The sequence below is a fragment of the Marmota monax genome, unplaced genomic scaffold (assembly GCF_021218885.2).
Source record: "Marmota monax isolate L192 unplaced genomic scaffold, Marmota_monax_Labrador192_F-V1.1 WCK01_AAM20220418_F8-fsc00362, whole genome shotgun sequence".
Classification (NCBI taxonomy): domain Eukaryota; kingdom Metazoa; phylum Chordata; class Mammalia; order Rodentia; family Sciuridae; genus Marmota; species Marmota monax.
The window spans coordinates 278,669-300,543 of record NW_026694757.1 but is presented as its reverse complement, the minus strand read 5'-3'; the positions used below and the strand labels follow the sequence as shown (position 1 = coordinate 300,543).

Sequence of the window (21,875 nt, the reverse complement as noted above, 5' to 3'; positions counted from 1 at the left end):
ACCCTGAGTAGCATGAATTCAGACCAACAGTGTTTCCCAAGTGCTATATACACACTAGACTAGGGGGTCCCCTCTCGCCCTGCGGTAGTTCTGTCCTATGCACATGTTTAAGTCCTACTCCTGCCCTCGCTCATCCTCTGAGGATGGAATCTCTGGATTTCATTCTTTGGATTTGCAAGAAAGGAGAAATCGGTGGCGAGCTGCTAGGGTCTGCTGCAACATTGGGGGGCACGGCCTGCAGCTGACACAGACCCCAGCTGCCAGCAGAAGCAGAGAGGCCCCAATTTCACCAGGGTGGAGCCTGTCCCCAGGCGGGGTCACTGTCCTGTCACTCAGCCACCCTGACCAGGGATTTGACTGCTGTACACTCTGGCAATGAGGAGGATTAAGCTCCCAGCAGGGAGGTGGCTGCTGGCGGCTGTGGGCAGAGCATGGAAGGCCACATCCCTGCCAGGAGAGAAGCAGCTGCCACCTGGCTAATTCTCCTGCAGGAAACATTGTAACTACGAGAAATATTTAAAGGAGCAAATCGGAAAGATTATCTTTTAACTTTAATTTCTTTAAAAAGGATAGAACTTTCTGAAGCAAAATATTTGCATTCTTGGGCTGGGGTTGTGGAGTGCTTGCCTAGCATGCGTGAGGCACTAGGTTCCATCCTCAGCACCACATAAAAATAAAATGAAGGTACTGTGTCCACCTATACCTAAAAAAAATGATACTTTTTAAAAAAAATTGGTATCCATTTTAAATGTATACAGAAAAAAAGAAAAATTCAGAAAGACTGTTAGGAAAGAAAAATAAAATAAAGTGTATGTAGGTGTGATAAATACATCAAGCTATCACACAGAGGATGGGAAGTGGCAGACAGATGTTCCCTTAGAGCGCCATGGTCCCTGCTTTCTTTTTTTCAGGCAGAAACATAATGCTAATTCCAAGTAGATTTTGAAAAGTTGATAACGCAGATTTGAACACATAGCAACTTCTACTACACCAATCCAAAGAGGTGTGAGTAAACAGCCAGACGTAAGTTAAAATAGAATCCTGAATAATATCCAACTAACCTAAAAGAAGAGGAAACAAAGAGAAACGGAGGTTGCAAACCCAGCCACGCCCATAAGTATATTGAATATAAGTCGCCTGAAAACACCAATCGAAGGCGGAGGTCCTGAGAAGAGAATGGGTGAAAATGGCGAGACCCAACTCCATCCTGGCAACAAAAGCTGCGCCTCAGCGTGAGCACAGGTGGAGATTTTCTGTTTGGAAAGAGGTCCGCATTGCAGACAGCAAACGCAGGGGCCTCCGGGGCTGCAGGAGCAGGTGGCTAAAGCCAACTCCAGGCTAAAATCACCGCCACAGATAAAGGAGCGCGTCTCATCCTGATCAAAGGGTCCATTTGTCAAGACGACATAAAAATCACAAATGTGTATGCAAAAGAGTTTCACAGCACGCGAGGATGGACAAGCAACTCCACAATCCTCGCTGGAGGCTGGAACAGGGTCTCTGTCCATCTGGAGGCTACAACAAAACTCCGCAGCCTGGGTAATGGAGGATCAGTAGACAGTGACATCTGGAATCTGGGATCCGGGGGTCAAAGCACCAGCAGGCTCAGGTCTGGCGAAGGCTGGCTCCCTCCCCAAATGAAAGTCCCGGATGCTGTCCCGCAGGTAGGAAGGACCAACTCCCTCCAGCCACTTTCAAAAGAGCCCTGGTTGTATTCACGGGGCTCCACCCTCTTGACCTCATCACTTCCCAGGGGTGTCACCCCAGCCCCACTACATTAGGTATTATATTTCAACTTCGTAAATTTTAGAGACAAACATTCAGAAGGTAGCAACCCCCATCCTCAGCAGCTGAAAAACAGAAATCTGAAGACCGCCACCAACCACCTTGGCCTAATCAGCAATACTATTTTATTTTTTAATTTTTGGCATTGCGACTTGACCCCAGGGGCACTTTACCCTGAGCTACATCCCCAGCCCTTTTTATTTTTTATTTTGAGGCAGGGTCTTGCTACAATGCTGAACCTGGCCTCAAACTTGCAATCCTCCTACCTCAGCCTCCCAAAACACTGGGATTACATGTTGCACCACCACATCTGGCTTAATCAGCAAATACAAAGCATTGTCCCCAACAAGTGTAAAATACATGCTCTTTTTAAGTGAAAATGGCACATTTACCAGGACACACTGTATACTGGGTCATGAATCTCAAACTTGAAAAGATTGAGATCTTGTAAAATGTGTTGTCTGGCCCCAATAGGATTGCATTAGAAACCAATAACTATTTGATATTTAGAAGAATCTTGACTATCTGCAGTTTAAATAATATACTTCTAAAAACCCATGTATCTAAAAAGAAATCACAAGAGAAATTTTACAATATTTTAAGTAGAATGACTATGAAAACACAGCATATCAAAGAAATGGAATGAAGCTAAAATGATGCTTAGAGGGGAGCTTCAAATGCTTTTATTAGAAAAAGTACAGTGAGCATGCCTATAATCCCAGTGATTTCAAGGCTGAGGAAGGAGGATTTCCAGTTTGAGGTCAGCCTCAGCAATTTAGCAAGGCCCTGTCTCAAAATATAATAAGGACTGGGGGTGTGGCCTAGTGGTAGAGCACCCCTGGATTCAGTATCCAATACCGTAATAAATAATGAATATGTACAAACAAAAAACCCATATATCTGAATCCAGAAACTGTCTAGAAGGAACGAGGAAAAGGGAATCAAGTAGCCAGGTGTGGTGGCACACGCCTGTCATCCCAGCAGCTTGGGAGGCTGGGGCAGGAGGATCTTGAGTACAAAGGCAGCCTCAGAAACTTAGTGAGGCCCTGAGCAACTTAGCAAAACCCTGTCTCAAGATAAAGTATAAGAAGGGCTGGGATGTGGCTCAGTGGTTAAGTGCCCAGGGCTCAATCCCTGGTACTAACAGAAGGGGGGTGGGGGCAGCGGCTCAATGTTACAAGGGGCAACAGATTTGAAAGGAGATTTCACAAGGAAGAAACTATGAGTGGCCAGTAAGTCACCAGGAAAATGCAAACGAAAGCCAACATGGGATACCCCTCCACGCCACCCGCAGACTAAAGGGCAGAGCAACCACCAAACGTTGGCCAGCACCTGGGGCGACCTCGCACTGCTAGGGACTGTGATGGGGCGGCCACTCTGGGAAAGGCCAGGCGGGTTCCTGGAATTCAGGTTCCGCTCCTCTGTGGCTCCGGCTTCTGTTTCTAGGTATTAGCAAAAGGGAACGAAAGCGCTTGTCCAGGGAGGGCCTGGTGCGGACACCGTGCTGACCAGCTCACAGGCTGCTCACAGGCCCTGATGGACAGCCAGGGGCCACGACAGGAAAGGGCTGGAAAGCCACAGAGCACTCGCGCAGTGAGCCAGCCCGGCGGCGGTCAGCTGAGTGCGGGTGTCCCCAGGGGCGCGGGGCTCCCCAACACGCAAACCAGCAAGTCCGCCTGCGGTGGGCGGGGCAGCGGCCAGGTGGGAGGGGCTGAGGGACTCCCTGGGGCGCCCTGAATTCTGATGGGGTGCACAGTGTGCCCACCTGTCGAAATCTGGGAACAGTGCACTGAACATTCTGTGACATACAGATGTCCCCTCGAGAAGGAAGAGAGCCCCCAACAGTCCTGGGTCCACACCAGCGGGCGGAGGCCGAGGGCTCCGGGCCTCATGTGCTGATGTTTGCGACTTATCTCGAAACGCACCCCCAAAGCCGACCGCGGGTGGGGAGAGGGACGGCCCGGAGGAAGCTCACAGAGGCCACTGCGGAGCCGGGTGGGCACGAGGGCGAGCGCTGTGACCCTGTCATTTTCTCTGCATCGTGAATTCTTTCTCAGGGGGTGGGGAAATACAGGGCCTGAGACACAGGGGACCCCAAATCGGGAAATGAAAAAGGCACAGAGCGGGCGGGACCCCTGCCTGTCCCCCTGTCCTGAGCCGGGAGCTTCCAGCTCTCACTGGCCCCTCCCAGGTGTCCTGTCCTGTGCCTGCCTGGGGGCTTCCTTCTGTCCTGGTCCTTCCCTCGCCCCTTCCCTGGCCTGCGTCCAGCAGGCAGGCAGCCGAGTCCGCTGAGACCCAGAGAAAATGCCAGCCCAGGCGCAGCGGGCTCTCGAGAGCGGGCAGCGCCACCTGCTGGGAAAGAGGCGCTCTGCACCGGCCCCTGGGCGCCTTGGCCTGGGCCAGCCCCTCCCCGCTGCCCCGCCCCCAGAGCTGACCCCTGCATCCCGCGCTGGCAATATAGGGGTCCCCATGCATGGGGGGCATCAAATGAACCCCTCTGCCCGCACCTCGGCCGCCAATTCCCAGGGGCACCCCAACCCACAAACATCACAGGGGCGTGGGCTCAGACCCCCTGCCTGGGGGACCCCCCCCTTCTCCCTCACTGCCAACCTCAGGACCAGGTCACTTTGGAGACTCTTGCATGTGTGAACATGTCGAGGCTCCAGTTCTTTCTGTCCCAAGACGGGGACACCGAGCAGGACACACCGGCACGGCCCAGAGCCCTGCGCTGGGGAGCGAGCTGCCCCGGGGACAGAGCATGGGGACCTCTGCTCCAGAGGTGAGGCCACGGAAAAGCAGGGCCTATGCGGCTGGAGCGCCTCCATACAGCTCGCTCCGGTGCCACCGACTTCAGGCAGCGGGCCTCTGGGGGACAGTGAGGCCCTGGCTGTGAGGGTTAGGGGCTCTAGGGGTGGGGTGCACAGACCTCCCCCCCAACTTATTACAGAGGCTGTCAAATCTCCTGTGTCCCCAACACCTGCTCACGGCCCTCCTCGGGTGAGCAGAAATGTCACCCAGGAAAGGTCAGAATCAGGGGAGTCTGCCCGAGGGGCCTGGATGAGCCTGGGACGACCCCAAAAGCAGGCCCCAAAAAGCTGGGGGTGGCTCACAGCCACCACCAGGAGGTAGTGTCAATCCCCAGGTCAACGAGTCCCTCTCACAGCTCCTGGGAAGGTGCCCAGCTGGGTGCGTGGCCAGGCTCCTGAGCAGCTGTGCCCCCAGGGCCACCTGCAGGCTCAGAGCCCACAGAGCGGGGACTCAGGGGAGGCACCCGCCCTCCAGGAGTGCCTGAAAGTCCCGCACTGTGTCTCTCCCAAGTGGCCCGGGACGCGGAGGGCAGGGCGCTGGGGAAACGCAGGGGGCAGCAGGGGGCAGCAGGGTGGCATTGTCTTGGAGCGGGGCGGAGGCAGGGAGAGCAGGGCTGGGGTGCAGGGTTTGAGGGGTCATGGTCCAACCCCAGGGGCCATGGGAAGGACACAGACTCCACGCCCCAGGGGCTGCCTGGCCTCCCAGCAGCCTCCCTAGTCTGGAGGCCTCTCCCAGGGATGGAACTGGAAGCCCTTGGCCTTGGCTGGTGCTGCAATGCGGGGAGGGAGGTTCTGACTCGGCCCCAGCCCCAAGGGCCACCTGAGGGCCTTTGGGATCTTCATCCCCCCCTTGAGTCAGGGGCCCAAAGCTGGGGAGAAACGTGGAAGCCACAGGACGGTGGCAGAACCCAGGCACTAGGCACAAGGCTACCACGCAGAGGGTCCCACGGGGCTGGCCATGGCCATGGCCCTGCCAGGGAGGAAATGGGGCTCCGAGCAGCGCTCCCTCCACCTACACCTGCATCCCTGCCTTGAGGCCACCAGGTTCCTAGGGCCACCTTCCCAGGGTCAGGCCACACCACCGCACCCCTGCCAAGGGAACCAAAGCTCAGCTCGGCCCAGAAGCAGCACACACCCGTCCTAAAGGAGCAGGAGGCCAGGGCCAGCCGACACATCAGCCTGTGTCTTTTGTGAACACCCGGGGCCCCTAGCAAGGAGCCCCCCACCTGCAACGACTACAAAGCCCACAACCCTCCAGCCTCCTGCTTCCCCTTCCTTCCTGCCACCAGCCACCCAGCAGCTGCAGGGCACTGAGGTCCCACCATAGCCAAGAATAAAGTCAAGTCCTCACCAGGGACCCCATGGCCCCGCATGACCTGGTCCCACCTGTCCGGGGGCTTCAGGCCTGTCCTCCTCCTCCATCACACTCCAGCGCTCAAGCCTGATGAAGTTCAACCTCAGGGCCTTTGCACTTGCTATTGACCTAGCAAGAAGTGCACCTTTCTCTCTGAGCATCCTCACAGCCCTCGTCTAAAGCCATCTAGCGACTTGTTTATTTGCTGCCTAACATCCAGTGCAGGCTGTGAGTCCCAAGCAATCAGCCATCGCACCTCTCTCTCCTCACCGTAGACTAGGACTCGGGAGAACCCTGGCAGACATGTTCACTAAGTGAACCGGAACCAGCTGTGTCCAATGGGACGATGTGAGACAAGGTCAAGAAGAGGCTGTGGATGGAGGACCTGGGGCTGCAACTGCTGGGGAAGAGGGACAGGGGCAGAGGGGGAGGGGAGAGGGGGAGGGGAGAGGGGGGGAGAGGGGGAGGGGAGGGGGAAGGGGAGAGGGGTGGATCTGGGGGCAGAGACCTGAACCCCAGCAGACAGGAGCCCCGGGGCTGGAAGCTGTCCTGCTCTGCCCTGAGTCTGGTGTCGCCAGGGCCCAACCAGCTCTCCAAAGGGGGGCCGCCTACTAGGAAGAGGGGTCCCCACACCTACCGCATCCCATGCCAGACCCCTCCCCAGAGCACACTGGCCCTGCCGGTCCTGAGAGCCGCTGCCCAGCCTGGGCTTCAGGAGCCCCTCAGGGGACCCTCGGGCTCCCTGCACAGGTGGCTTGGGCCCAGGCACCCAGAGCCTCTGCCAAGGACAGGGGCGGCCAGGCAGCGCCCCAGACCCTGCACACAACAGCGTGGGGCTCAAGGGCAGCTCTGGGGGCACCCTGCTGCCCGTGTGGTTTGGGGGCAGGAGGCCCAGTGGGAAGCTGCAGCGTCCAACCTGGCAGGAGGGCAAGAGGGCAGGAGGGCAGGAGGGCAGGAGGGCAGGAGGGCAGCGCAGTCCTGGGCCAGTGGAGCAGGCTGGGCAGTCAAACCCATCCGAGGGTGGAGTGAGATGAGCCCCCGGGGCCAGGGAGGAAGCCAAGGGTCTCCTTCCCAACTCCCTCCAACGGTGAGGTTGTCAGAGGCAGAGATGGCAGAGGAGGGCTGTGTCAGCGGACGTCAGAGGAGCCTGGGGTGCGGGGTGGGACGTGGGAAATGCCTGAGTCCAGAGAGCCACATCCTGAGCCGCTTCCCCTCCAGGACCTTCCAACACAGCCACTCACAGGTCCAAGGCCCTGGGTGTGCCAGCACCGGGCAGGCAGTGGACATGCCACGCAGTGAGAGACGAGGCCTCCCCAGACCTGCGGGTCAGGAAGGAGGCCCTGACAGCACCCAGGAAGCCGTCAGCATCAGTCTCTCCCCGACTCCCTCAGCCCCCAGGCCTCAGGCCCTGCAGCTCTGGGGCAGGCCTGGCTGGGGCCTGGTCCACCCCTCACCTTCCGAGCTCGGCCTGAGGCGTCTTCCCGAGGGCAGCCTTCCCGACCCAGCTCCCTCCCTCCACGGGCTGCACCTCTGTGCTCTGTCACGCAGGTATCCTAGTGACGTGATGCAGGGCTTGCGCAGCCCTAGGTCAAGGCCCGTCCAGTTTGTTCTCTATGGTACCCAGTGCAGGGACGCAGTGGGCACGGTTTGTTGAATGAATGAATAAACAGCATCCACACAATCTCCAGGTCAGAGTCCAGGCAGAGCCCTGGGCACCCCAAGTCCCTGTGAACAGAGTGTCCACAGTGACCACCCAGACAGTAGGAAGCAGCCCTGATCTCGTGCTATGTGGCTATCTAGGGCCCTTCTTTAATGCACAGCACTGTGATGCTTCTGTCACTCTTAGAGGGACTTCACAAAGAAACAAACACGAATCAGAAAAATTTCTGGGCAGACATGAAGCTCGCGAGCAATCATATTGACTGGGATCTGTGAGTCTCGCCCCCGCCTTACTCCTCAGCCCACTGCCCAGACCGCCCTGGGGAGCTGTGGGCACAGGAGGGCTCAGGGACACAGGAGGGCTCCTACTTGCCCCTGGAATTCCACACAGGGCTGGGCCTCCTCACATCACCAGGAGTAAGTGACCAAGTGCAGGGGCCAGTGGCCACAGTAAAAGCCCAGGCAGGCCAGTGTGGGTCTGGGACACAGAACCTCTTGTGCATCCAGGACACATGGGGACTGAATGGACGGTGGCCCCCAAATGAGGTCCCCTGGGAGCCTGTGAACGTGGCTTTATTCAGAAAAAGGGTCTCTGGAGACAGAATTAAGGATCTGGAGATGTGATGATCCCTGGTCACCCAGTGGATCCCAAATCCACGAGTGTCCTTATAAGAAATAGGGGCATTAGGGACAGGGGAGCGGCTGTGTGACAAGGAAGAGGCTGGAGTGAGGAGGCTACCAGCCAAGGAGTGCTGAAGATGTCACCAGCAGCCAGGAGAGTTGCAGAGCAGATGCCCCCGAGCTCTGGAGTGGCCAGCCCCGTGCACCTTGACCTGCACTCTGGCCTCCAGAGCTGGGAAGAGCAAGCTCCTGAGTGAGCCACCAGGAAATCCCACAGGGACCAAAGTCCCCGCCCGTCAGAGCAGGTCAGAGCAGGTCAGAGCAGGAAGACAGCGCGGAGGGCCCCAGGGGAACCTCTCACCCTGGAGCTGAGAGCCAAGCCGGAGAGCTCCGCGCAGGCAGGAAGCGGTGGCCACAGCGCCCATCCAGGCCAGGATGCCAACTCCCCAGGGGCTCACAGATGAGGGGCCACAAAGCAAGGACAGAAGGGACAGTGAAGCACAGACTCCAGGCACCTCCAGCTACCTGCCGGTCCACGGCAGAGGGCCCACCCTGACGGAAGCAGAGCCCAGCTCTGCCCCTCTGCACTGGCCAAATACCCACCAGCAGAACACCCAGGGCCAGGGCGGCCGGGCAGCTCCAGGACGCTGTGCCAGCATGGTGACCACACAGCGACTTCGTGGCTACGCAGCCTCCCCCGGGGCCGCTCCCACCCTCCCGAGGCCCCCTGAGCAGCAGCTCCCAGGGGAAGTCCCCTTCTTGGAGACGCTCTCCCTACTGAAGTACAAGCTCTTGGAACAAGATAAAACTGCTTAATTTGTAAAAGCCACAAAGCCAGTCCAGAACAAGAAATCCCGACCTTGGCTGGAGGAATGGCCTTCTGTGCCTCAGCAGCCTGTCCCGCTCCGTGACTCACACCCCGCTGACAAGCAGGCAGCATCTTCCAGGGGAAGGCAGTGGCTTCAGAGAAGTCAGGGCCGGGGGGGGGGGAGGACCCCAGGGTTCCCCGCTCCTGAGGCAGGTGAGGGGAGAGAGGAAGAAAGAGAAAGCAGATCCAAGGGCCACTAGCATCTGCAGAAGTCCCTTCCCTGAGGCTGGGCAGACCACCGTGGACCCACCAGGACAGGAGCAGGCCACCACCACCCCCAGACAGCGGCTGGGCAGCCAGGCTGGACCCAACAGCCAGGGGTGTGAGCAGCAGCGTCCACAGCTGTGTCTAGGGATCGGCAGGTGGGGCACCCAGCAGGACAGGCCTCTGACCACACATGCACTCACCGTTGCCCCCAGCCCCGTGGCCCATTGGATCACTGGTAAGGACGAAAGGAGCTGTCACCACTGATGGTGGGACAAAGGGGCACAAGCCAGAGGGCCCAGCGCCCAGGAAGGCAGAGAGGAAGGGATGCCACCTAGGGGCCTCATGGGTACCTCCTCAAGGTCACCCAGCAGGGACTGGACAAGAGCTTGCCCAGAAATTGGAGCCAAGAGCTCAGCCAAGGACCACAGGGGAGGCCTGGCGGCCTGCAAAGCATGCTGGGAGACAGCTCTGGGTTCTCCTCCCGGCTCCTAGTGCCGGTTTACAACGGGGTTTCAGGAGGGGGGAAAAAAAGAAAAGGAAAAAATTCTTTTTAAAATAAAAACACATCCAAACAGGGATTGTGCTCTGACATTCAGATCCCCAGGTAGTCGCCCAGTGGGGTCCGGCATGGTCATCTATAAAATGAAAGCTGACGTGCGGTGTGGCTCACGGGTAGAGCACTTGCCCAGCATCCCCAGGGCCTGGAGTGTGATCCGCAGCGTGACTAAATAAATAAATAAATAAAGGCTGGACCAGAGGCCCCCTCCCAGCCAGAACATTGGAGTGACCTGTCCTCCGGAGCTGCAGCTGAGGAGGCAGAGAGGTCCATTCTCCGGGCAGCCTGTGGGAGGTGGCCTGCTCTGGGGTCAGCTCCACATCCCACGCCCAGGCCTAGAGAGGGTCTCTCCCAGTGTCCCCTGCCCCAGTCCCTGCAGATGGCCCAGGGCACCCAGGCTCTGCACCTATGCCTGAGCTCAAGCAGGACCAGCGGGGCTGCACTTTCACAGCCGGCCATCCTCCTGCGGGTCTCTGGCTGCCCACCTCCAGGGCTCCGTCTACCACGCCTATTATTATGTGCCCCAAAATACTGCACGTTCCCCACTCCCCACGGCAGGATCCTCCCGGCCGGCCTCTCAGAGCTGCCCAGCCAATTCTGACACTGCCTCAAGAGTGGCAGGGGAGGATCCCATCCTTCCAAACGGCCACTGAGGGGTCTTTTAGGGACCCCCTGCACACACAGGATCCCCAACACAACGACAGACCAGGGACACGGGCACTTATGGGATGGCGTTCTTAGGCTGAGCATGACCAGGGCACCTCAGGACACCAGGAGCCGGGAGCGCGGCGCACACCTGAGGATTCTGCACCCGCGGGCGACCCCTGGCACCCGGCTCAGAGGGGTGCGCCCACGCGTGGGCACAGTCTCCAGCGCATCCCGAGGAGCGCAGCCCTGCTCGCCGCGCCACGGCACTTCCAGGGCTCGGCCTGGAAATCGGGTTTCCTCACTGGGGAGGCCAAAGCAGGAGGCGCCTCCCTTTCATTTATCCACTCACGCCCCGCCCCACGGCCCGTGCCTGCTGGGGGTCCGCGGGAGCCACATGTGCACGTGCGCATGCACACGAGAGCGCACACATGCGCGCGCGCGCGCACGCCTCCTCCGAGCGCCGGGAGCCTCCACCTCTGTAATCAACTGCCAGGGAGGCCCAGAAAAGCTATTTCGGGGAGGAGACCAAGACAGCCTTGAAGACAGACTTCGGTTGGCAGCAAGAACACAAACCACACAGTGGACAAACAAGCCTGGCGGCGCCCACCCCGAGCGCCACTGCAGGCCCCCACCCTTGCCAGGGCCTTAGTGCCCACATCACCGTGGACGCAGATGCAAAACTGGCACATTGGAAAATGAAAGAGAAATTGCAAGGAGAGAGGAGAGCCGAGCTTAAATAAAAGCCACACTTGGAAGCGCTTAGGTTTGGGAGAAACATTCCACCCCACGAACTGAGAACAGTCAAAAGGAAAATATTTCTCCAAAAATGAGTAAAAGTGACCCTTGGGTGCTTATTTCCCGCAGCATCAATAGAGCCCAGTCCGGGGAACTGGGAGGGGGAGTGGGGCGAGGAGGGCCGTCTGCCTACCTGTGATCCGGTCCCTCTCCATTCCTACGGGTATATTTAGCAGCAGGCGGGAGTCCCAGCGGCCCTGGTTCAGAGGCAGGCGTCCTCCCCTTTCTCACCCGTCCGTCGCCCTCCCTCTCTCTGCCTCCTCCTCCTCCTCCTCCAAAAACACTCTTTGTCTGGTCTAATTTCTTCAATCTGTTGCAATCACGAATGCATCCAAATTACCACATTTCCATGTGCTGATCATATGTTTGTGCTCCAAACTGAAGTAGCATTGTCTCTTCAAAACAGGAGGGAAAGGCAGCGAGGAGAGAGACGGGAGGGGGGAAGCTGGGGAGAGGAGGCCAGAGGTGGGTCCGGAGGGATCCCGCCGCGCCCAGGGTCCTCCTGCGCGAGGACCAGCCGCCTGGCCTTCGGAGCAGCGGTGGCTTCAGCCGTCCAGCGTCCAGCTTCCGGCGGCGGCGTCCTCTCTCCACCCCCTCCAGCCCCCGCCGCCCTGAGCCTCGCTGCTCCTTTTTAATATCCACTTGGAGATGCTTAACTTAGGCTCTTGGAAACCAACTCGCAGAGTCAAATTCCTGGCGACTTCCAAAGTCTTTCATTTTCCCCGTCCGGCGATGCCGCGATTTCCTGGGGTTTAAGTGTTTAAAAAGCCCAGTTCCTGCTGCCTGCCTCGCCTGCCTCTGGCCCCACTGGCCCGGCCCTTCCTTGGCACCCCGACTGGGCTGGCTGGGAGATGGCCACCTCCCCAGGCATGCGAGCTGGGAGAAGGTTCCAGAGCACCTGCCCAGGATGAACCCTACGAAGGTGCCCTATGCAGCCAGCCTCTGTGTCAGAGGGAGCTGCCGTCCCCACCCCAGCAGAGGCTTCCTGGAAGATTCCTACCACAGAGCATGAGTCAGTAAGTCTGGGCAGTCCCCTGGGAGGGAGCAAGTCCTCTTGTTGCTCATTTCCCCAGACTCCGCGGCTCCCAGGGGGTGGGCAGCTCCCTGCCTTTTCCCACTGGAGTTCCAGGGGCTGCTCACCTGGAACCTCGGGGTCCCCACCAGCACCTGGTCAGTGTCTTGGGGGCGGGGTGGAGGAATTGGGCAGAGCAGGTAAGTCCCCGGTGGGGTAGAGGCATCCCCACCGCAAGGGTCCCTGCAAAACTGAGGCAGAGATAGGTTTTGCTTTCTCATTTCTGTTTAAAGGAAATGGATATTTGTGTCAGTGTTAAACTGAGGCTACTTCCCTAAAAACTCCAGATTTTTAGCTTCTCTTGACAAAGTGAGGGGATGTGGTCAGACAGGGGCACTTCCTTCCTGGCCTGAAGACTGCAGTCCTCCCTTGGCATCTGCTCCAGTCCCCAAGGTCTCTTACGCATTCTCACTAGGTGCCTGCCCCCCAGAGGCCTCCAAATTTACAATCCCTGCCTCAGCACAGGTGAGTTATGCGTGGCCAGGTAAGGCTCCGGTATCGGTATCGTTTTCAGCTGGACGACAGAGCCAAAGGCCCTGATGTGTCACTGACACTTTGCCACCTGACCCCCTCCCTGCCTGGGACAGGACCCCCCAATGCACTGGCCTACAGCAAGGGCATTTCTTGCAGGATTCGGGGGTAGGGGTATAACCTCCAGCCTCCTGGGAGACACGGAATAGCAAGTGCCCCCTCCCAAGGAGCTTGAAGGGCAGCCCCACAGGACAGTCTGCACACAGAGAAGGTGGGGACAGTGTCTTGGTCACGGCAATGGGCTGAATAAGGTCCCTAGATCCTAGAACCCGCAACTGTGACCAATTTGGAAAAGGGTCTCTGTAGGTGTGACTAAGTGAAGGATGGGGACATGGCCCTGGATCACCCAGGTGGACCCTAAAGGCCATCATGCGTGCCCATGTAAGAGGGAGCTGTAGCTGCACGGAGCAGGACGGGGAACGTGGAGAAAGAGGGTGAGACTCCGCCTGAAGGCTGGGAGAGCCTGAGCCACCAGAGGCTGGGAGAGGCCCCGGGGCCTCCTCTGGCCTCTGGAGGGAGCCCAGGTTTGCAGACAACTCGATTCAGACCAGCAAAGCTCAGGTCAGAGGCGGTGCCTCCAGAGCCCTGGGAGGGCACGGCTGCAGAGTTTTAGCCCTCCCAGTTTGGGGGAGCTCGCTACAGCAGCCATGGAACCCCCAGCCAGCACCCCAGAAGGATCAAGAGGCACGTTCGCTGTAGCTGTTTTCTGTTACTCAACCTCTAAAACACTGTCACCCGCCACGGACCATCACTGACAGAGCAGTGAGAATCGCGGGGGCCTGGGGGTGAGCTGTGTACTCCTCTGACTCTGAAAAATTTTCTGCTTTTTTCTCTGATTACAACTGTAATGTCTGTTCGTTGTATTAAGTTTAGAAACCACAGAAAAAGTACAAAGAAGCCCTGTTAATCCCACACCAGCCTCTCCAGCACCGTGTCCCTCCTGCAGGCAAGCCAGGAAGGCCTGGGAGGCCACCGACCTGGCCAGCTAGCGGAAACGGGGGGAGTGGCCACGGCCAGGGCTGTGCCCGCTCTGGGTTCACTGCTGTGGTCTGTGCAGGGCCCAGCTCAGCCTTGACCCTCAGTTCTCCATGGCATAGTTGAGCTCAAGGTCTGTTTCTCCACTGTGCCTAAAAATGCATGCATTCTGGCCCAAGCAGGGGACGACGTGAAACCAAAAGCCCGGCGGCGCCCATTGGCTCCGAGGAGGCCTGAGTTAGTCACGAGCCAGCTCTGAGCAGGGTGCGGAGGTAAGGCCAGGCTGCAAGGAGAAACGAGGCTCCCGCCCACTGCCTGTGGTGTCCAGGGCTCAGGTGGGCAGCCTTCCAGGCAGCCCAAGTCCCAGGAGTGGGTCCCACGTGGTCCTCCCTCGGGGGGACAGTGAGGAGGTTTCTGGGGCTGTGTAACCCCTTACCCCCCGTCTCACACTCCCCGGGCAATGACAGCATATTAGGCACAGTGAGGCGTCCAGGACAGCTCAGTTTCCCAAGTGGACCTGGCTTTGCGCTCCGGGGAGGCAGGGCCCTGGGGCCATAGCTCTGGGAACTCGCTGTGCCAGCCACAAGCCCCAGCTCCCACCCCCTGGCCTGCCCATAGTCAGGGTGCTGTCACCAACAGCCCCTTCCAGAAGATTCTCAAGCAGCACCTCAGTCCTCACCTCACATCAGAACACCCCTGGTGGCTTTGCAGGGTCACTGTCACAGTTCTCAGACCCTCCTAACTGCAGAGTGGAGCTCGCCGGCACAGAGCCCACTTGGAGAAGCAGCCAGGGGCCCGAGGAGGGTAAAGAGGGACGGTGAGGACCACTTCGCCTCTTAGACGTGGCCGGGCCCCAGGGCAGCCAGAACCCGCAGGTAAGAACGAGGGCCCCACTCACTCTGCTTGGACCCTGCTCAGGGTGAGCAACAGAATTAAGGCCAGCGGCCGCCCCTCACTCCAGCAGGGCCTGGGGACCAGCTGCTCTGTCAAGGCTCCTCAGATGCTCCCTCTGTTAGGGAATCATCCATGGTTGTCCCTCCCTCCTGACCTGCCCCCAAATGCAGCTGGACCCTCAGGGACAGTGCTCCATGGGAGCCTTCTCGGTTTGACTGTCCTCCTTAGTGGAAATTCATGCCCCAGCCTGCAAGGATCTGCAGATTGAGCCTACGCTCCCTGTGGGGCAAAAGGGTCACTTCTCTGTCCCCACCCACCTCTCACACATCCGGCCCAGCAGTGGGTTCAGTTCTCTCGCCCCAAGCACAACTCTCGAGCACCACAGCCTCACCTTAGTCCCCTCCAGAAAGCACGTGGCATGCCCCGCTCCCGCTGAGAGGGGACAGAAACTGTGAGGTGTCCCCAGGGTGGCCTGAGCTGTCAACAGCATCCAGGAGGCCCTGGGGCTGGCCCAGCTATCTGGGAAAGCAAGCAACCTCCACGTGACTCTGACGTGGGCAGCAGCGGCCCCGACATCAAGCTGGCAGGGTGGTGCCACCTTGCTCCTGGTGCACACCTGGGGCAGGTCCTGCAGGAGTGGGGAGAGGATCTGCTGAAAGCACACTTTCTAATGCTCTGGGCTCAGATTTTCTGCCACCTGCCATGCCCCCCTCCCTAATGCAGGGACTTGGGAACCTTCCCAGTGAGTGCCAGCTACAGGGACATGCAGGCTCACTTTAAACAGTGACTTCTCCGAGCCAGGTGCTGCAGCCCATGCCTGGAATCTTGCTGACTTGGGAAGCTGAGGCAGGAGGACCGCAGATTTGAGGTGAGCCTCTGCAATTTAGGAGACTCTCTCTCAAAGTAGAGTAAAATGAAAAGGGCTGAGGTTGCCGTTCAGCAGTAAAGTACCCTGGGTTTAATGCCTAATACCAAAAATAAATAAATAAAATAAACGGCTCTTCTGTTCATTTCCTGCTTTTTCCCAAACTCTCCCACTTAAGTTTGCCACCCCTCTGAATTAAAAATAAAGGAGCTGGGCTGGGGATGTGGCTCAAGCGGTAGCGCGCTCGCCTGGCCTGCGTGCGGCCCGGGTTCGATCCTCAGCACCACATACAAACAGAGATGTTGTGTCCACCGATAACTAAAAAATAAACACTAAAATTCTCTCTCTCTCTCTCTCTTTCTCTCTCTCTCTTTCTCTTAAAAAAAATAAAGAAATAAAGGAGCTGGGTCCCATGGCCCCGGGGTGCTGGCCCGGCCACAGTTGCTGCTGCCGTAGGCACCAAGCAGCCTCCAGTGCAGCCTTGACCCAGCCCCGGGGGCTGCATCTTCTCTGCACTTTTTATTAGACCTCAAGGTTCGTCTGTTCCTGAATAAATAAAAGCCAGCTCCTCTCTGCTCCCGGGGCGGCTGCAGGGTTCACTGGTGTCGATGGCATGGGCTAGCCGGCGGCTTTGGGAGCCCCTCCAGGTCAGCGTGGAAGGGGACCAAGGGGATGGGAGAGGCAGCCCCCGCTAAGGGCCTCACCTCAGCCATCCATCCAGCGCTGCAGGCTGACCGGAGCCAGAGCTGGCGCTTCACTCCTACAGGGGCCTCGGCTGGTGTCTGCCCAGAGCAGGAGAGACGGGGAGGCCAGGGCAGCCGGGGTCCCTCTTAGAGTGAGACAGGAGCTGGCGCTTCCACTTCCCACCGGGAGCCCAACTGCCTGCTCCGTAGGTGCCCAAGGACCCAAAGCCAGCGCGTTATGATCCCAACCAGCACCTGCCCACAGAGCTGTCGGCAAGGGTGTCAGTGCTCCATATCCGCAGCCCAGGAGCCACCAGCGGTCAGTGCGCCCGGGCAGTGGGCAGGGCTCTGCACTCACGGTGGTAACTTAAATTTAAGCCCAGCGCTGCCTGACCACTCCTTCTACTGTCTTCCTCGCCCTCCCTGGAGACAGTGGATCACCGTGACCTTCCTCCCCAGAAGGCAGGCAAAGGGAAGAGCTACTTCTTAGCCAAAGCTCAAGAAGGCCGATACTTCTATTTTAAATTGACTTTTTTATTCTTTTTAGGTGCATATGACAGCAGAGTGTATGTTGACATAAACACCTGGAGTGTGACCTCTAACTAGCATCCCGTCCTCGTGGTGTACCCGATGTGGGGTTTCCCGGGGGTGGAGTCAGCCAACTTTTTGTCTCCCCAGCCTTCTCTTACCAGGGTCAGCTGGACAATGCCCACTGTCTGCTCTGCAAAAACCCCCCTGTGGTCCAGAGCGGACAGATGAACCAAGGCAACCGGCTAACGGGACATCACAACTGGAGCATCGTTATCCTGCAGCCCAGCAGGGACCACAGGGAGGGGAGGGCTCTTTCCCAGAGGGAATGCCTGCTGAGGTGACATGGAGCAGGGACAGAAACACCGAAAGACAGGTAGTCAGGGCCAGGCAGGGAGCAGTTCGAGCCTGGTGCTCGGGGCTTACAGTGGACACACGGGGGTGGGGGGGGGGGACCCAGGACTCTGTAAGTAAGAGGACTGTGGCCAGGGTTAGGTGGTGGGAAAGGGTTAGGTGGTGGGAGCCTGGCATGGGAGAGGGACGGTAAGTGTCCCCTGGCTGTGTATAGGGAGGGGCTTGTGGCAGGGAGATGGGGTGGGGATGAGGACATCTACGGAGAGACCACAGAGGCCGGACCAGGACATGACCAACACCATGAGCAGCCTGCCGGGGTTACTGAGGAGAGGGGGATTGGCCTGGGGGTGCTGAGGAGGCAGAGGTCAAGGTCGACACTTGAGTACCTAGGGGGTGGCAAGGCTGGTGCTTTAGAGAAGAGAAGGCGGCGCAGGCATCCATGGAGGGAGAGGAGGGAAGGAGTGAGGTGTACCCTGGGGAGCCCAGAGGCAAGGTCCCCAGCAGCAAAGCTTCCACCAGCCTGTCCCGCAGCGGCTCCTCCACAAGGCGGGCGTTTGCCCTCGTGGCCGGGCACGGCAACTAGCCACCCAACACACAGGCCCAGAGCAGCCCCTCTGTACTAAGGCACATGGCACGGTGCCCTGAGACAGCTGGCGCTGGCTTGGCAGGCCCGCCTCATGGCCCTACTGTCTGCTGGAGTGGTGGCAATTAAACTGCTAGTTGCAGCCAACAGCTCCCTGGGTGGGGCCTGGCCAGGCCTGCAGCAAGGCCTTCTTCCTCTAAGAGGGGTGGGAAGGTGGGTGGGGGAGCTCCTCCTGCCTCCGCGTCCCTCCAGGCTCAGACGCCCAAGGCAGAGTATTTCAGGGCAGTCCTTTGGTGGCAAGGGCCGCTTACCTACAACAGCCTGGCAGGGGGTGTGTACCAGGGTCCTGTGGCTGCCGTGACCAAGCACCACAAACTGGGGGCTAATTGTTCTGGAGGCCAGAAGTGCCAATCCAAGGTGTGGCAGGGCCAGGCTCCTGGGAAGGCTCTGCGGTGGGGGCGGGGAGGTCTTCCTGCCTGAGGCTGCGTACTCCCACCTCTCCTGGCTCCCACGCGCTTCTCCTCTGCTTTCTTATGAGGACCCTGCTACTGGAATCCGGCCACCCCTAACCCAGGTGACCTGTCTTAAGTTCTTTCCACCTGAAAAGGTCTGTTTCCAGTCAAGTCACATTCTGGACCTGACCTTTGGGCAGTGACATCACTCAGTGTAATACTGCAGGCCGATGGTGGGGCTGGGCAGGAGGCCAAAGAGCCCAGAGGTGGGGGAGAGAGGAATGAGCAGACCAGAGACGCACTGGATGCAGAGCAGAAGGCTCCAGGGTCCCGGCTGGAGGTAGGAAGTTCAGACACAGCCCCGGAACTGCGCACCGTGGGAACCGGGCCAAAGGTCGCCTGAGACTGTGGTCCGAGAGGCTGCTGCCGAGGGCATAGGAAGGGGTAGCGGGGTAGCAGGGTAGCGTGGGAGCAGGCCCAGGGCTCGGGAGGGAGCTTTGGCAACATGTAGGAGGGCCGGATGGGCATCCGGTAGCCCAGCCGAGCCACCTGGGGAACGCCTCTGCACCTCCACGTGTGTGAGAAGGCTCCTGGCCATTTCCGCAGCAGGGCCCCCCCCCCCCCCGCCGCCCCCCCCAGGGAAGCCCACCAACAAGCCCAGGGCAGGAACCACCTCCCCCTGCAGAGGAATGCGGTTTGCTGTCAAAATAAACGAAGCAGAGAAACCCAGCTCCTCACAGCAGAATCTCAAAGTCCCTAGTGTGTAGACAAGCAGAGAGCAGAGGACAGCAATTATGCAATGCCGAAGGTATACAAAGGAAAGACAGGTCGTTCAGACAAAGAACCACAGGCAGGCAGGCCTGACAAAGACCAGCCAGGTCAGGAGAGTGTCACTGAGGGAGCAAGCGGGGGCAGAGGGCCCCTGGGGCTTTGACCTTAACTGTCCTGTCTCATTGCTTAAATGGGAAGGTGGGTACCTGGTGTTCTGCTCTGTTATTCTTTATACTTTTTTATTTGATATTCTGGTACCGGGCATTGAACCCAGAAGCACTTCACCACGAGCTGCATCCCCAGCCCTTTTTAATTTGGGGGACAGGGTCTTGGTAAGTTGCTGAGGCTGGCCTGGAATTTGCGATCTTCCTGCCTCAGCCTCCCAAGTCTCTGGTGTTACAGGTGTGCCCCATTGCTCCTGGCTCATCCTTTACGTTTAAGAAATACACCTAATAAATCTATTTTAGAAAACAAAAAAAAAAAACAAGCACAGAAAGTGAGTGAACTTGTGGGTGTCCTCTGAACTGGGGAACCAGCCTGCACTAGAAATGGCCGAACAGGCCTCAAGACGAACGTGGAGGGGAGGCATGAGACGGAGCCCACTACCCTTCTGGGAAAGGGACAGGGTGGAGTCCTCAGTGTCACAGGGTGTGTGACAGAGGCTGGGAAGAGTGGAGGGGTGAATGGGAGCCCCACATGGACAGCTAGGACAGGGAGTTTGGGTCCAGGAAGGACGCCCTGCCTGGACCCCTGTCATGGCCGCAGTGTTAGAGTTGGGAGCCAAGAAAGGGTGTCTCCCTCCGGCCGGAGCCCACAGAGGCGGACTGCGTGTGTCAGCAGGCGGCCGTAGGGAACCTAGATCACCGGCTTGCAGCTTGGGGCTCCGGCAAATTATGCCTTAGGCTTCCAAGGCGGCCGAGGCGGTGCTGCCAAGTGCTGACGGCACAGAACCGCCCGGTCTGAGCATGGAGAAGCAGCACCCAGACAGAGGCTTTGTCCACGCAGTCCGAGGTGCCAGCTCCGCAAAGTGCCCCTAGCCCACCCCCACCGAGGCTGACCAGCAAGAAGGAGGGAGATGGAGGGGAAGACCAGTCACAAAGCCAAGGGGCCCCAGAGAAAAGGCCCCAGACTACCAAGTGGTTGGTGGACCAGCTTGTCTGGGGGTGGGGGGGAGTGCCGCTTAACCACAATCCTGAGTCATCCAGCAGCCCAGGGGACTCCAGCCAGGGCGTCACCTCCTCTACCCCACCCCCATCTCACCCCGAACTGCAAGGGCCTCACACACACTGCACATCCACAGTCACCCAGGCCACCCATGCCACCCCTGTTACCGTGGCCACTCCCTGCAGAGAGCCGCCCACAGCCGCCCGCAGGCTTGGGGTGGGTAGCACCAGAGCACTGGAGGAGGGACCCGGGAGAGGTCTGTGTTGGCCCTGGAATTGGTGCAGGAGGATGCAGGGCACAGAATTCTGGGACCCCAGGCAGCCAACATGGTCTAGGGCTGTCCATGTCCACAGCTGCTAGCCGCATGCCAATACTAACTGGAAACTAATAGAAAATTAACTAATTAATTCTAAGCAAATGAATGAATAAACTTACAAATGTCTATTTGAAGTGCGCGATAGACGCGTGTGGTTAGTACTCTCCTGGACAGAGCTGAATGAATGGAATGTTCCACTGGACAGAGCTGGCCTCAAAGGGACTGTGGGCTCTGAGGGGCTCGCAGCTCCTCCCCCTGGGGCCGGGGCACAGCTGGGAAGGGCCAGAGTGAGTCCGTCTGGCCCGGGTCTACGGCAGGCCTGATTCATGGATGACTTATCCGAGGGGATTCCCAGGCCCTTCTGTGACTCCGATTCCTCCTGCAGAACAGCTGCTCATGAGGGTGCAGCCCTTGCCTGCTCTGTCTCCATATGTCCCTCTGTCCAGCCTGGGTCTGGCTCTTAGTCCCCAACACACATGCAGATGAGGGCAACACCGCGGGGCTTCCCCAGGAGCGGATCATCTCTGAGTCCCTTTCATCTCTGTGTCCCAACATCTCTTCTGAACAGAGGCCACCAGAATGAGGACACATGCCCCAGTTTGGCCTCTGGAAGGAAGAGCCAAGGTGGGCTCTGGGAACAGAAGCTGGGATGGCCACACAGCCCTCAGCCCCTGCCCGGGCTGGCCCCGTGGTGGGACGAGCCTCTGCAAGCCTGGGAGAGGCGATCCCTGCCCAGAGCTCAGCCTGGGGAGCATCTGTTTCCCTCCCCACTGGTCATCAGGAGAAAAGCTGGCCACAATAGGTCACCACAGGAGCCCCTGACTTAATCCTGGATCAGGCAGACTGGATTTGCTCCAGGCTGCAAGGCTGCAGGGGGCTGGCGCCGTGGTCTAGGATCAGCCCCGAGCGGCCCGCACCAAAGCCACCCTTCCACGGCTTGCCACCCTCCACGCCTCTAACAGAGGCCACCCTGCAGCGACCACCTCTGGCTCTCTCCTCCGGCCTGCACACAGGGCTTCTCCCATGCCTGGGGGTGGCTACCTGTGGAGCTAGACGGCCCCTGCCCCCACATGGACACGGCCGGGATCCACCTTATGTGCAGCACCTAAGACCACATCCCCCAGGGCTGCACCCACCCAGGAAGGCCAGGTGGAGACCAGGTCCCACAGCGGGCCAAGGCCCAACAAACCACTTACCTGGACCGGTTGGGTCACCTAGCCTCCGGAGACGGCCGCTGGAGGTCCGAGTGACTCCTAAAGACAGAGAAGGACAAGGATCACACGAGGCCATGGCTCTCCCTCCTGCCAGGTGGTGACACGGGTGTGTCTTCATTTTTCCACCTGCCAGGGACTCCAGAAGCAGGTAACCCCAGACGAGCAGCCACCTG

General features: G+C 58.8%; 1 protein-coding gene and 1 long non-coding RNA gene across 6 annotated transcripts in view; one reads left to right on the top strand and one right to left on the bottom strand.

The window, feature by feature from the left end:
• The window catches only part of Septin9 (septin 9), a 140,878-nt gene that overhangs the window by 101,735 nt on the left and 17,268 nt on the right, over positions 1–21,875 (bottom strand). Inside the window, exon 2 of one of the 2 annotated variants that reach the window (XM_046424942.2) lies at positions 21,685–21,741. In XM_046424942.2, the coding sequence (XP_046280898.1) occupies positions 21,685–21,741 (57 nt within the window). Of the gene's footprint in view, positions 1–11,433; positions 12,332–21,684; positions 21,742–21,875 lie in introns of those variants that run through there. The other variant, XM_046424945.2, reaches the window with a different exon arrangement.
• Positions 12,321–16,449, top strand: LOC124079421 (uncharacterized). Of its 4 annotated transcripts, XR_006847367.2 has the most exons (4): positions 12,321–14,150; positions 14,590–14,753; positions 15,574–15,640; positions 16,030–16,449. It is a non-coding gene; the product is annotated as an uncharacterized LOC124079421 (long non-coding RNA). The 4 variants fall into 4 exon arrangements; XR_006847365.2 differs by having other exon boundaries at positions 12,321–12,837; positions 14,061–14,150; positions 14,590–16,449; XR_006847366.2 differs by having other exon boundaries at positions 15,574–16,449.